At 38.0% G+C, this 16,161-nt stretch overlaps 1 protein-coding gene across 1 annotated transcript; it reads left to right on the plus strand.

Moving 5' to 3' along the window:
* Positions 1-8,545: 8,545 nt before the first annotated feature.
* dhrs1 (dehydrogenase/reductase (SDR family) member 1) lies at positions 8,546-15,137 on the plus strand. The gene is made up of 9 exons (XM_047367261.1): positions 8,546-8,683; positions 11,579-11,728; positions 11,855-11,998; positions 12,154-12,233; positions 12,424-12,556; positions 12,666-12,809; positions 12,882-12,951; positions 13,966-14,046; positions 14,282-15,137. The coding sequence occupies exons 2-9, from the start codon at positions 11,585-11,587 to the stop codon at positions 14,416-14,418; spliced, it is 933 nt and encodes a 310-aa protein (XP_047223217.1). The 5' UTR covers positions 8,546-8,683; positions 11,579-11,584; the 3' UTR covers positions 14,419-15,137.
* The last annotated feature ends 1,024 nt before the right edge of the window (positions 15,138-16,161 follow it).

Genomic DNA, 16,161 nt, shown 5'->3' on the forward strand with positions numbered 1-16,161 from the left:
GACCAATACTGTGAGATGGAGCGGGCTTCCCAGAAAGGGAGGAGCAAATTGATTCTTACAACAGCAAAAACGTTAAAAAGAATGAAAGGGTTGAATTGTTTCCTCTACATCAGGACAGAAACACTGTTAAACATTCATAGGAAATGAAAAAAAGAAGAAAAAGTTTATTTTCTTTTTGCAAACGTGGAGATGTTTTTTCTAAATATAAGAAATCACTAGGAAGCTAAAATGAAAACATTTCCTGCGCTTTGAAAATTATTCACACTGTTACTTTTAAACCTTTAGTCAAGTTACAACCACAAGCCTCAATACCCTTTAAATTTCCAAAATTTGGAAAACCCTCAGCTTTCATGTCTTTTATGGGATTATATGTGATAGATTTACATAGTTATCAAGATTTTAACAAATAAGAATCTGAAAAGTGCAGGACAACTTATTATTTAGCCCCACTGAGTCCATCCTTTTTAAAACCAATTTGCACTGCAGCTGCAAGTCTTTTGGCGTATGTCTCTACCAGGTTTGCACATATCCAGGAGGTACTATGATTTCAAGCTCAATCAGATTAGATGGAAAGCATCTGTAAACATCAAGTCAAATATCCTCCATTGAGTTTAGGTCAGGACTTTGACTAGGCCATTGTAACACATAAAAACGCTTAAATTATTTCACAGTGGCTCTGGCCGTGTGTTTAGGATTTTTGTCCAGCTGGAAGGTGGACTTCCGCCCCACTCTCTGCAGGTTTTCTTCAAGAATTGTCCTGTATTTAGTATTGACCTTCTTCCTTTCAACTCTAAACATTTTTTTTTTCTTTGCTGTCATGACCAGCCAGAAACCTTTATTTTGATCAGATCTGACCAGAGCACCTTCTTCTGTGCTTCATGGATTGTGGATTGCTTTGCAGACCAATTCACGATTATATAGCATGGGTCTATTACATAAAATCCCACTGAGATCTGTGGATATAGTCTCAAGCAGTATGAATACCATTGTAAAGATGCTGTGAAAGTGACTTGTACGTTATGTGCAATATTTGTGTGTATTTGAAAATGTGTATACACCCACTAAAGTTGTAGTGTCAGCGAAAATAAAAAAGGGAAAAAAACAAGGCCAGCAATAACTGTAGGGTGGGTATTAAGGGGGGGGGGGGGGGACAAACGTTGTTCTGGATATGTGGCCATATCCAGAACAAAAACACACCAAATAATTAAATACAAAAGGCTCCTCCACGATGTTGCCAGAAAGCATCTGCTCTGGAAGTTAAATATTATACTGTTCTGGTAAGTCCATGCAAATGAGATGCAGTTTCATCACTGGGATGTTTACAGTCATGGCTGCAATGTTTGTTTCAAGCCAACATTGCAGTCATATCAGACATCAAATCAATTATGGTCAAAGTATGTGAAAGTAATTGCACATAGAAAGCAGTAAACACGTCACAATCTTCATTGGGACAATGTACAATAAGACATGTTTCTGTTTATGCTGCCATATCAGAGTCAATTAATTATTTATTTCAAGTCTTTACATGGAAGAAAGCTAAAAGAGTCACAAACTAAAATGAAGGACAGAACTGAGCTGCTCAATGATATATAAAAAAAAATCCTATCCACTATTATTCTGACTGAACAAAAAATGATTTATTAAATAGCAATATTTCATTAACTAGTCTACAATTGTTTAGGACATCGAAAATGTCCTAGACAATCTCACATGTCAACTTTTACAATGCACATTAAATGAAAGAGAATAGTTTGTCCATATATCAGCAGTACATACACCATATTGCCAAAAGTATTTGTCTATCTACTTTAACATATGCTATATTGACATTCTATTCTTATTCCATAAGGTCGAATTTGTTGATGGACCCACCATTGCCAGCAATACCAACTTTAACTATTCTTTAAACATCCTCCACAAGGTTTAGGAGTGTGTTCATAGTCAGATGAGAAAACTAGGATTGCAGCCTCCACTCTAATTCATCCCAAAGGTGTTCAAGAAGGTTGAGGTCAGGATTCTGTGCAGACCAGTGAAGTTTCTCCACACCAAACTTTATACATCTGCAGCCATGGAAATGATTGGAACAGAATTCATTGATTTGGTGGTGTGACCCAATATTTTTGGCAATAGAATTAGAAGGCATTAAAAGGGTTTTATGTGGCATGTAGTCAGAAAACTTCCCAGAATTGCAGAAGGACTGTCAACAAGGAGTGCATAAACAAACACGTGCCTGGAAAATAAAGATCCTAATCCATTAAATGTTTATTAAAAATAAAAACATGATGGTACACAAGAAAACAGCAAAGTGTTTTTTTAGCATGAGTACGATGGCTAATAGGATTTTTAAAGTAATCGAGTAAGCCTGCTCTTGCATAACTCAAAGGGCAAAAAGTCACTTACACTCATTATTTGCTGTGTTTGCGGTCATGATGGTTTGGCTGCCTAGGTGTAGCATTCTAGCTAAGCCATGTTGCTCAATGCAAGCAACCAGAAAAATAATGTTTTTGAAATTCATTAAGCAATGAAAGACTATAAAAAACAGAATGCACAGTTATTGTAAAAAGTAAAAAAAAACGTTATTGCTATTGCTGTCAGGATTTGTGGGTGTTTTGGGGTTCTTCTTATTCTTGATAGGTTTTGAATCATGCTTCTGATTATTATTTTCCTGGTCATGCTTTAGTTTTTGTCTTCTACATCATGTTCTGTCAAGTTAGGTTTTTGGATCTGGTTATGCTTTAATTTCATAGTTTACTAGTTGTATTTCTATTAGTTTGTATTCAAGTCTGTTCTTCTCCAGCCACGTTTTGTTCTCTCCTGTCTGTTTTCAATCATCTTCATTTGGTTCACCTGCACCTAGCATTCAGACTCTTCGTTTCACCTGGTTCTTGCTTCATATATACACAACTGTTCTGTTCATTCCTCGCGGAAACATTTTGGATCATACATCTCTATTCATGTCATGTCCTTTACTCATGCCAACCCTGTCTTGCCAGCCTGCCCATGTCTGTTTTGCCACTGAAGTAAGTTTTGTTTATTAAACCTTTACTGACCGTCATGCAGCCTGGTTGTCTGCCTTCTGGGGTCCTCCGCCATACCAGCCGTAACAATTGCTTGAATATATAGCTAGGCAAGTACAAAGTACAAGTACAAATTGAGTAAGATTACTCAATTTCATTACTTATTTAACAAAAATAAGCCAAGGTCTCAACTGCCTCAGTTTGAGGGTTAGAGAGCAAAGGTCTGACAAGACAACTTGAAATAGGCGCAAACAGTCGTCTGTCTTCAATCTAAAAGAATGTGGCTGCTCTTTTATTTTTTAAGTGTTTAATTTGAAATGGAAACAAAACGTCTGCAGTAATGTACTCCTTACAGATGTGGCAATAAAATGTAGCACTATGTTGAGTGAACACGTACACAATATATCTGAATAAACACCTTACTCCAACTGTCAAGCATGGGGGAAGAGCGCTAATGATTTGGGCTCAGGTGTATCTCAATTCAGCGACTGCATCCTTTGAAGAGCACATGACTCAATGGTTCAGAATCAGAATCAGAAAAGCTTTATTGCCAAGTACGTTTTTGGGCATACAAGGAATTTGTTTTGGCATAGTCGGTGCAATACAATACAAATTAAACAGTATAAACATATCTACAATATAATATAAATATATGTGCACAGTTTTAAGTGAGTGAGAGTAAATATAGAGCATTATTGGATGTCAGAGCAATACAACAGTGCAGGTGATCATTGTGCAAGTATGGCAGTGCAAGTAAAGCAAGAGTTCGAAGATATTACTGCCCCTGTCCCTGCACAGAGGCAGTAATATGTGTGAGTATGCTTTCAAATGTAAATATTTAGTTTAATAAAGTACCAAGGGATCTTAGCACTCAAGTCTGATAAAATAAATAACATTTGTTTTTATGAAAATAAAACAATTATAATAGTTATGTGATGTCACAGAGTTGATCTACTGTTTGCACTGCAGGTCAGTTACCAGCACACATATAAATTACATTAAATTCCAAAAAACGTTATTAATCCCGAAGGGAAATTAAATGTTGTTGTAGCTCATATCATGCAAGTTTCTTCAAAGAGCTGTTGTAGATGCGGATTGCTGTGGGCAGGAAGGATCCTGTAGTGGTCCGTCCCACAGCAGATCTGAAGAAGCCGTTGACTGAAGACACTCTGTCTTTGTACAACGTTTCATAAGGAGGATGCTCAGGGGTCTCCATAATGTTCATTTTATGAAGCATCCTTCTTTGCACAATGATCTCCAGAGGTTCAAGAGGAGTCCCCAGAACAGAGCCAGCCTTCCTTATTAGCTTGTTGAGCTTTTTTAAGTCCCTGGCTCTGATGCTGCTTCCCCAGCAGATGAAGGCAGAGGAGATCAAACTCTTCACAACAGGCTTATTGAAGATATGCAGCATCTTGCTGCAAACACTGAAGGACCTAAGCTTCCTCAAGAAGTACAGTCTGCTCTGTCCCTTCTTGTTGACTTCAAAGTTGCAAAGAGGTGTAAAGAGTGAAAGGGAATGGTGAGAGTACAGTCCCCTGTGGTGCTCCTGTGCTGCTGACTACCTGGTTAGACTCACAACCCTTCAGTCTCACAAACTGTGGTCTGTTTGTCAAGTAGTCTTTGATCCAGGAGATTGTTGAGGCCTCCACCTGAGTCTTCTGGAGTTTCTGACAAAGCAAATCAGGTTGGATTGTATTAAATGCACTGGAGAAATCAAAGACCACGATCCTCACAGTGCTGCTGGCTTTGTCCAGATGACAGTGAGTTTTTTGAAGCAGGATAAAATGAAGCATTAAAAGTCAAAACTATGGCCTTGGAGTTGCGATACATTTAAAAATAAATGTTTTGTTTTAAAAAGCTACTGTTGATATCATAAGCATAAATACAAAAATATTGTAGAAAAAAACATTTTCAGATATTTTATTAAATTGTATTGTCTATAAAGGTTCCTGTTTTGCTATGAACAGTATAAACTGTTTAAAAATCTTTATTTGTCTGATGTTTCTGTTTTTTTAGGGGGAAAAAATGACTGACTGCATAATATATACATTTGAGATGTAAAAATGTCATTGCCTTTGAATGTATAATTATATAACATTCAGTGGCTGGATTGTTTTCTTTTTTTATTATCATGTCTGTGTAAAGTTAGGCCAATACAATGTGAAAAAGGTCATGACTATTTGCAGAAACTTAGGAAGCTGCATCTGAACCTCGTTTCTAGTAAATGGTCTGGGAATGAAGCCAAGCCAACACTGAACTATGAACTAACAAAGGTCAGAGAAGAATGATAGTTGTGACAGCAGTAACATCAAAACTGTTGCAGGAGTGTACAGTATTGCCTGGACATGAAAGCAGACGTTAGGAGAAACTGCACGAAGAGTCAAATTTTTATCCTGGCAGAGTAGGTGAAAGTGTTAGAGAACCTACACATACTTGGATGTTCAGATGAAAAACCGACTGAGGATGAAATATTATAGCTGCAGAAAAAAAGAAAGAGCGGACATCAACAGAAACGTTGTCTTATAGCTGCAGAGATATTCTGCATTTCATTTAGGATTCTGTTGTAAAGATGCAAGTTTTCTTTGCAGCCCTAAACTTGGCCGGCCACCATCCTCTCTCTCCCTGGATGACCTTCACTTCCTCTGAAGTCCAACAGTGCAGCTGAGGTCTTGACTTTTCACAACTTCCCTACTTCTTCTTTGAGTCACTGGTATGTCTCAAGCTTCTGCTGCTCCTTCTTCTTGTTTTTTGCAAATGGTTGTTATTGCTACACGTATCAGTGCAAGCTCTTTAGCTACCAATACCGAATGTTTTTACAGCTTCCCATGTACGCTTTGTTTTCCTGCATTATAGATCCTTCTGTTATGTGGTATATATACAGTGGGGAGAACAAGCACTTGATCATACCTACTTTACAACTGTGAGTGACACAATCCAAAACAAAATCTAGAAAATCACATTGTATGATTTTTAAGTAATTAATTTGCATTTTAATGCATGATATAAGTATTTGATCACCTAACAACCAGTAAGAATCCCAGCCCTCACAGGCCTGTTAGTTAATCTTTAAGAAGCACTCCTGTTCTCCACTCATTACCTGTATTAACTGCACTTGTTTGAACTTGTTATCTGTATAAAAGACACCTGTCCACACACTCAATCAAACAAACTCCAACCTCTCCACCATTAGGAACAGATGATGCCACCATGGATTAAAATCCTGCAGTGCACGCAAGGTCCCCCTGCTAAAGCCAGCATATGTCCAGGCCCGTCTGAAGTTTGCCAATGACCATCTGGATGATCCAGAGGAGGAATGGGAGAAGGTCATGTGGTCTGATGAGACAAAAATAGAGCTTTTTGGTCTAAACTTCACTTGTTGTGTTTTGAGGAATAAGGAGGATGAGTACAACCCCAAGAACACCATCGCTACTGTGAAGGATGGAGGTGGAAACATCATTCTTTGGGGACGCTTTTCTGCAAAGGGGACAGGATGACTGCACCAAATTGAGGGGAGGATGGATGGATGGGGCCATGTATCGGGAGGTATTAGCCAACAGCCTCCTTCACTCAGTAAGGGCATTGGCTGTGTCTTCCAGCATGACAACGACCCGAAGCACACAGCCAGGGCAACTAAGGAGTGGCTCCTTGAGAAGCATCTGATGGTCCTGAAGTGGCCTAGCCAGTCTCCAGACCTGAACCCAATCAAAAATCTTTGGTTAATAAAGTGGGTAGACAGTTTAGAATAATAATAAAAAAAACAACTATAAATTTCTCCCCACCAGATCAGTTGTATACCAGTTTTACAGTTAATAGCTCTTTTGTTATCAATTTAGTTGCTCTAAATCAATATTAGTAAGTCTGAGCGTTTCTTAGTTGAAAAGTGGTTTATCAAAGACATTTATCTAAAAAAACTGCCTACAACCAAAAAAACAATAATTCATTTTAATTATTATCTAAATTTTATCCAACAAAAAAATTAATACATTCCACTGTTTACGTTTTCTGCCCAACACGGCCACAAAAATACTAACATATCCCACTGTCAATCCAGAGCGGTCAGAAAAAGTAAAGCGGTCAGACCGCTTTGTGGCATGGTGTGGAAACAATCATCTCATTTTGAACGTGACTAAAACAAAGGAGATGATTGTAGATTTTAAGAGAAACAGGAATAAGTCAAAAACTATTTATATCATGGGAGAAGAAGTGGAGGTGGTGGAGGAGTATAAATACCTCAGTGTTCACCTGGACAACAGACTAGAGTGGAGATGTAACTGTGAAGCCATCTACAAGAAGGGACAGAGCAGACTGTACTTCTTAAAGAAGCTTAGGTCCTTTGGTGTTTGCAGCAAGATGCTGCATATCTTCTATAAGTCTGTTGTGGAGAGTGTAATCTCTTCTACCATCATCTCCTGGGGAAGCAGCATCAGAGCCAGGGACTTAAAAAAGCTCAACAAGCTGATAAAAAAGGCTGGCTCTGTTCTGGGGACTCCTCTGGAACCTCTGGAGATCATTGTGGAAAGACGGATTCTTCATAAAATGAAGAACATTATGGAGAACCCTGAGCATCCTCTTCATGAGACTGTCCTACAACAACAGAGTGTCTTCAGTCAGAGGCTTCTTCAGATCTGCTGTAAGACGGAGCGCTACAGGAGATCCTTCCTGCCCACAGCCATCAGCATCTACAACGGCTCTTTGAAGAAACCTTCATAATGAGCTACAACAACATTTAATTTCCCTTTGGGATTAATAAAGTATTTTTGAATTGAATTGAATTTAATTTAATTGAAAAACCGGGCGTTTCGCTCCCTTCTCCATCACCTAGCAACAACGAACCTTCTTAAAGCTACAAGCTCTTGTTTTTACTTAGCCATTCAACATGAAATAAATGAAATAACATGACTGTGCAAATAATAACATTGCAAACACGAATCAGACTATAATTATGCAGAACATATAAATGCAATTAAATCATGAAAATGTTAATCACGTTTTATTAACTGAACTAAAATTACCATCAGTTACACAGCCTATCTTACAACACCTACACTAATATTAACAATAATATGATTAAACATAGCTAACTGAATTGTTTTCTGAAATAGTTACAATATTTATTTAATAGATCCCACCCTATGCTCGGATTTCGGTTGCTTACATTTGTTAAAAAAAACAGCACGCCAACTTTTGGTGTTGTTTCGAAAGTTACATCCATTCCGAACATTTAAAATATTTCACTTTTATTTAAAAGTTAATTATCTTAGTGAACTTTTTGTGAAAACCACAGCCCCTTGTACTTGGAAATAATATTAAATAAATGTTAAAATGCAGGTTAAAGAAGAATAATAAGACGCCAGACATGTCTGCTTTACGGTGTCATTCAAAATGAGCAAATGTTTGCCCAGCGTTATTATAAACTATGATTATCTATTAAATATAATACAAAAACACGTAAAAATAAACACGAAGTAAACAATTCCCGGTGCGTCTACATGATCTCGCGATATGTTCATGTTATTCAACCTTTCCTCGCGATATTTACAACAGTTGACTGTTTGGTAATCGCGTGCGGTGGAGCTTTGAACAAACTTGTTTAGGTTCTTCCTTTGGAGAGGCTGTTTAGGCCAACAGGGACTAGACAAACCAGATCCACCGCTCTGTCCCTCAAGGTAAGCCTTTGTTTTAATGCTAGTGAAACACAACAGCTTATTTAATATTTATTTTATATATGGTATACACGGGACTTGGCTATAAATATTATTTGCCTGTCAGCATAGTGAATTATATCGAAAATCACATTATGTCTATTAGATTTTAGTGTGCTGCAAAGTGAGCTGACTAGAGCGCCTGTCTACAACTAACATGGTTTATGTATGCGTTTTATAATCACTGTTAATAACCGTTTATCCCCAGCAGGAAAGTTATAAGGATCAAAATAAGTTAGTATCACAAAACTGTACACTGACTGTGGATTTCACTATGGGGAGAAAAACAGTTACCTAAAAATAAAACTGTATGATGATGGTCAAGAATTAAATGAGATAAAACAAATCCAAAATATAAAGTTTATTAAGTATACATTTCTTACATATTCACCACTACACTCCCCTTGACCTTGTTTACATGTGTCCTTATAATTAAAAATTGCTGACCTAATGGTGACTTGACATAAAGTTGTTTTGTAAGGCAGAAAACCACCTGTGCAGAATTCCAGTGAACTCTGGACAGTAAGCAGCAACAGGGAAATGTGGCTCTTATGCAACCATTTTCAGCTGCTTTCTATCCCTATCTGAACCCATTGGACCTTTATCTCATCTAATTTAACTTACAGCTTATTGTCACGGTTCTCAAACTGTCTTCAGTTGTAGAAAAAAAAGCATCAAGCTGAGTTGTAAGATAGAGCAAATGTGCACAAACAGCCTAAAACGTGATTTTTTTAAGCAGCTTGATCTTTGCTTAAATGAAAAACTACTAAGGTGGATAACTGAACCAGGAACCGGTGGGGTGTAACCCTACAGGTGCATCACAATAAATCTGAATATCGGAACTGAATTCATAAATGTATTTCTTACACACAATGGTACATTTCATGTTTTCTTCTGTTTGATTTGATGAATATGACTATTTAAAACCTAAATTCAGTCTCTTAGAAAATTACAATCTTAAATCAGACCAATAAAAAAAATGATTTTTAATACAGAAATCTCATGTTATGACCATCTTACAGTTATCCAGAGAAAGTCAATCAGTGTGAACCACGGAAGATCATTTCCAAACAAGCTGGCTTTTCATTGAGCGTATTAATGGAACGGTGAAGTGGAAGGAAAAGTCTTTTATACCTGGTCTAAGGAGAAAGGGGATTGAGCTGTTCTCCAGAGGTCCAATGTCCTCTTTTCTGAGGAGAGTAAACTTTGCATTTCATTTGGAAATCAATGTCCCAAACAATGGAGGAAGAGTGAAGAGGGACAGAAGCTTCTTGGGGTCCTGTGTGAACTTTCCATATCAGTGATGATTAGGGAAGCCATGTCATTTTCTGCTGTCCATCCACTCTGCGGTTTATACAGTCAACGCAGCCATCTACCAGGAAATCATAGAGCTCCTCATGCTTTATGGAGATGCTGATTTCATTTTTCCACAGGACTTGGCACCTGCCTACACTCCCAAATGTACCAGTACCTGCTTCAATGACCATGGCTATACTGTACTTGACCTGGCCTAAGTACATAGAGTATCTATGGGGTATAATCAAAAGGAACATGAGAGACAGCAGAGTCAACAATGTAGACAAGCTGAAGGTCGGTATTTAAGCAAACTGGGCTTCCTGAACACCTCAGCAGAGCAACATTTAAATTCCTTTGGGATTAATAAAGTATTTTTGAATTGAATTGAACAGACTGATAGCCTCCATGTCAAGTGGCATTGATACAGAAATTCATGCAAAAATGGCTCCCAGCAAGGATTGAGTGCAGATACTGTACAGTACATGGGCATACTTCTCAATAAGCTGACATTTCTGTATTGGTTGTATGTCATATTGTAATTTTGGGGTTTCACAAGCTATAAGCCATAATCAGTAAAATAAACAAAAATAAATACATGAAACATATCAATCTGGGTGAAATGAATCTATATATAGATTTCACTTTGAACGGAATTAATACAATTATTTATTTTTCACATTTTTTAAAATTGACAAAGAAATATAGTGGAAAGAGGTGGGAGGAATGCACTTAAAGTCAAAGGGCCAGGATTCAAACACGCGACAGCCTGTGCCGAGAACTAAGGCCTCCATACGTGGGTCGTGTGCTATACCCATGTGTCCCTAAAGACCTTTTAACCACACTCTTGTTTACCCTACACCCTATTTACATTTAACTTGGTTCGGATGCCTGTTTAAGCCAGATGGCTCTTATAATCTAAGAGTAATTAGGATCAAAATAACTCTAGGATACCTCCTGATAGTAAATATTCTCCTTAAAGTGGGCTACGGCTATATTATAAAACATTAATTAATTGTCTACCTCCTCAAAGGAGGTAGAAAACCGTCTATGAATTGGAACATGGCTGGTACGAAATCTTCTGTGGCAACAGCTCAATTTTAAACCCCTAATAGTCTGGTACTAAACGGCCAAAAGTGCAAAGGGATGAAATGCCCTGCACACTGTGTTACTCAGTGTTCAGGAAAACCACTATTAGCACTACAAACTTGTAACAATGTATTTTCCTGCATGTTATAAATCTAAATACTTTAGCAACGAGTTGATTATCACACAGGCTGGATCATAATGTGGCTGATTTCATGGAAACAAACTGATGGACGTGTATCGGCTATCACTATATGTTGGAAACAAGCAGCTGCCATGTTGGATTTTGAGGCTTAAAGCAAACATAAAGTGGCAAAGAATAGAAGTTTTTCTTTCTTTGGTTCTGAAAAAGTCCAAGTCATGTTGTACTGTTATTTTGAAATGCCCGTTACCACAGTGGTACCTTGTATTCACTGAGGTGGTACATGTCAGACAAGGTTTGAGAACCACTGGCTTATGATGTTGACCTACCTCCTTCAGGCCAAGATGTCCCTCTCCAGCTGGGTGTGTGTTGTTACTGGTGCCTCCAGGGGCATCGGCAGGGGAATAGCGCTCCAGCTGTCTGAGGCCGGAGCTACCGTTTACATCACAGGACGGCAGGAGAAGACCCTCAAACAAACTGCTGCAGAGGTGATATTTCAAGCCTTCTTTCTCTTAAATGAAATCAGAAGATAATTTAGCAAACCATGCTTTTGCACAAAACTTGATCTTTCAGTTTTGTCATGTCCTTGTCTGACGCCTTTATTTCCAATGTAGGTGACTGAGAGAGGTGGGAAGTGTGTTCCAGTGATCTGTGATTCCACGAAAGATGAAGACATTAAGACCCTTTTTGAAAGGATCAAACAAGAACAGGATGGCAGACTGGACATCTTGGTGAACAATGCCTACGCTGGAGTACAGGTTTGTATCAATAAAACACTCTATTCAAACAATTCTTGGTATATTACTGATTTGAAATGGTAAGTTATTTTAGTGTGCTTAATTAGAAGAAAAAACTCAGCATATAAAAAGAAACAGAGATTCAATTATGTCTTGACCTTAAATTGTCATTGCAGGATATCTTTGACAACATTGGCACGAAGTTCTGGGAAATGGATCCATCCATCTGGGATTCTATCAACAACGCAGGCCTGAGGTAATGTTAGCTTTTGAACTCTAAATCGTACTTTCCCAGAGTCTTGCAGCGCCTGATAACTATTTCGTTCTGATCATCGGTAACTTTAGTTGTTTTTGTTCATTTTGAGTCCACTTCCCCAGCCACCATGTGTTAATAAATATTACATCAATTAACAAAATGCACATGTATTATCGTTCTGTTTCTTTAGGGGGCACTACTTTTTCTCAGTTTATGGGTCCCGCTTGATGGTTGCCCAAGGCCGTGGGTTAATAGTGACCATTTCATCTATGGGCGGGCTGCATTACCTCTTCAGTGTTCCGTATGGTGTTGGTAAAGCTGCTGTACGTTGTTCCTCTCACTTTGGCATCCAGTTTGATATCAGTATCCGCAGTTGGTCTTATATCTTGTCAGTGTCATAGAAAAGCCTGTTTTGGCTTTTTGTGTTTCCAGTGTGACAGGCTAGCAGCCGACATGGCGGTTGAGCTGAAAAGCAGAGGAGTCACCTCCGTCAGCCTGTGGCCAGGACCGGTACAAACAGAACTTATATCGCAATTATTGATACAGAATGATGCATCACAGGGTTTCACTTCCAAGGTAAGCTACTTTTAAACAGCAAGTCTATCAATGCTAAATAGTATCCTAACTGCTGACTTTGTGTTTCCTCAGCATAAAGAAATATTTTCCAATGGGGAAACCACAGAACTAAGTGGGAAGTGCATTGTCAGCCTGGCTAATGGTAAATCATGCAGTTAGTGATGATGTGAACAATGTATTCACATTTTCTTTATCTATAAAAGTTGTTAACTCTATGGAAACTTAATTCTACAGAACCTGTAAACATTGGGAGTGTTTGCTACCCACAGTGGCTGTCAAATATTTTTACACTTAGCAGACTGTGATAAATCTTTTCCACCTTTTAATCTGAGATATATCCCGCACAGTTCAGCTGAAAACCTGCTAGAGTGAAATATGAAAAATAGTGAAGTTGCGGTTGCAGACGTGTACACAACATAACTAAAACAGTATGCATATTACAGGAGAAAATACCGGAGAACAGTGGCAGAATGTGTAATGGTCAGAAAGAACCAAACTGCAACTTTTTGGCCACGTTTCTAAAAAGTATGTTTGGCACAAAAATAGAACATCAATAAAAAAGAACACTTAGAAACATGGTGGTGGCAGTATTATGCTCTGTAGTCACCTTTCCTCAGATGGAACAGGTTTTTGGAGGAGATGGATACATCCATATCAACAGAAGAACGGCTTCTCTAGAAGAAAGGTAAATGTTTTGGAAAGGCCTAACCAAAGTCAAGAACTACACCTCGCCTGGAGGAGGCTGAGGGCAAGAGAGGTTCTCATAATCTGGTAGATTTTAAGAATTTTGCAACACAGACAGGGCAAATAATGCTAAGTTAGGTGTGATGCTGATACCCTCTTACCAAAACAGACTGGATGCTGCAATGAAATCAAAAGGTGTTTTAACAAGGTATTAGTTTAGGTGTGTTCACACTTAAGCAACCAGGTTACTCCCAGTTTTTATATATTCGACAAAACAGATTTCTTTCAATTGTACAGGACATATGTTACATTCAAGTTGGAAGAAAAGGTTGGAAATTATTTATCATGATCCAATTTTTAAGTCTTAAAATCTGAAATTTTACCAGGGGATTGTACCATCAGTAGATGAATATCTTAGAAAGATTAGTTTTTAAGCCTTTTATAACTTTAGTTTCTCCTTTTTGACTGATAGATAAAAATCTGATGTCATTGACTGGAAAGGTGCTCATGACCTGTGACCTGGCCAGACGCTATGGCATTACAGATGTTGATGGTAATACAGGGTTTCTTCTTCTTATTAACTCAGTAAAAATAAACAGATAAGCCATTCAGCCATAACTACCAGCCTAGAATTATACAGGTTGTTTTTTCAGGTTACATTAAAGATTACAGACAATATCTTGTAGATTAGATGCCATAAACCCAGATTGCAGGTCACATTGTTATTTCTCATCGTAGTCTGCAATAGTTAAAACAAAAATATTATGTTGTCTTTATTTTTTTTTCAGGGCGGGTTGTAACAGATTTCACTTCCCTAAAATTCCTCGTGACCCAGGTCCCGTACCTCTCCTGGCTTTCAGTAGTCGTCCCCTCATTTCTTCGCCTGCCTCGCTTCGTGCTCACGCTGGCTAACGGTCGCTTCTAATGATTTCCCACATCACTCAGAACAGTGCAATACTCTACAGTTATAAAATCTGTGTTTTGAGAAAGCAACCCTGACCAAAGAACATAAATTTGCTTTCTATTTTATACTTTCTATTTTTTGAAAAAAGTGGTCCTTATCCAATCAGATCACATATAAGGATAGTATTTAATGTTGCAGATGTGCTAGAGTTGCATCAAGGAAGGTCGACGTGAAGAATGTTTAAAATAAGCACTAATATTTGCCAAAAGTGAACTCTCACAATGTGTTTTTAACAAAAGTAAGCTGTTTTCTATGCTTCTGTACCCAACCCGCAGCTGAAAAACAGAAAGATTTTAGATTGATTATAAAGTTTTAGTGTGTTTTGTTTAGCTGGCACTGATCCATTTTTTCTGCTCTTATTGTTAAACCTTTTGTTTTTTCTTGGATGTGCATGCCATTGTTGCCAGTGATTGAGGTCCTGTTTTTCTGGCAGAATTTCCTTCATTTAATCAGCAATATTACCCCCTTAGAGGACCCTTCAGGTGGATCTCCAGCTGTAGATCAGCCAATAGGAACAGCCTCTCCCATTAAAGGTGACGGAGTGCCATCTTATGGCCTTTATGTCTTATAGGTTAAAAATGGGACCACCAGAAGAAACCAGTTAACATTCTGAAATTTCAGCTTGTTTTTGCTAATGTATTTGTCCAACAAAAAAATTCAATAAAAGATTGTCTGTTGCAGTTTACCTGTCCTAGTTATTTTTGCAAAGAACATATAGAGTTCATAAAGTGTAGTCCAGACTTTCAAGCTATAGATACTAACTAAAGCTAGTTGAATGTATAACAAATTCAGGACAAGAGGTTGGGATCGCTTACCGACACTAACAAAGCCTTTGAAACTAGAGACTGGTGTCAGAGACCTTGCTTTTTGTTAACTTAATTTGATAGACTGGTGCCATTCGATTTGCCACTGACCCGAATGGTACCCAGTTCACAGCTTTCGTTAATGGTACTGTGTTTTCTGCTGTGAAAACACCAATGGAATTTTCCACATCCACATATTAAATGTAAGATATTGGGAGTTAATTAATTTGGGGATTTAATCCCAGAAAAACTGGAATTTCAAGTAGGCCCAAAACAATCCAATTAATTGTGACTAATGAATTGTTCAAAACAATTGTCAACTATAATCATAACTGGAGTATAGAGATTCTAAAACATGCCATTTGCTGAAAGAACAACCCACTCAGAGCAGTAATTAAGCCTAAACTGTGCCAAAAATATATACATTTTGCATTTAAGATGAAAACCCTTTTTTATCTGTAAATATGCTCTATCCAGAACTCCTCAAGTGGCATAGTTTTAGCTTCACCTGGTTGAAATTCTGTAGAAAAAAAAACAAACATATGAAGCACCTTTTGTGCTCCAATTCTTTATCACCTGATCAATAGTGAAATAGTGAAAAGATTAGCAAAATAATGGTTAGTTGCAGCTCTAGGTGTATAAAGTTTGGTTAGGAGAACCTTGACTGACCTGCACAGACTCCTGACCTCAACCTTCTTGAACACCTTTGGGTTGAATTAGAGCGGAGGCTGCAGTTCTGGTTTTCTACCCAACTATGAACACACTCCTAAACCTTGTGGAGGATGTTTACAGAATAGTTAAAGTTGCTGCTGCTGTGGGTCCATCAACAAATTAGACCTCATAGATTGAGAATAGGATGTCATCAAAGTTCATGTAAAGGTAGACCAATACTTTTGGTAAT

Source organism: Girardinichthys multiradiatus, chromosome 6 (genome assembly GCF_021462225.1).
Source record: "Girardinichthys multiradiatus isolate DD_20200921_A chromosome 6, DD_fGirMul_XY1, whole genome shotgun sequence".
Classification (NCBI taxonomy): Eukaryota; Metazoa; Chordata; class Actinopteri; order Cyprinodontiformes; family Goodeidae; genus Girardinichthys; species Girardinichthys multiradiatus.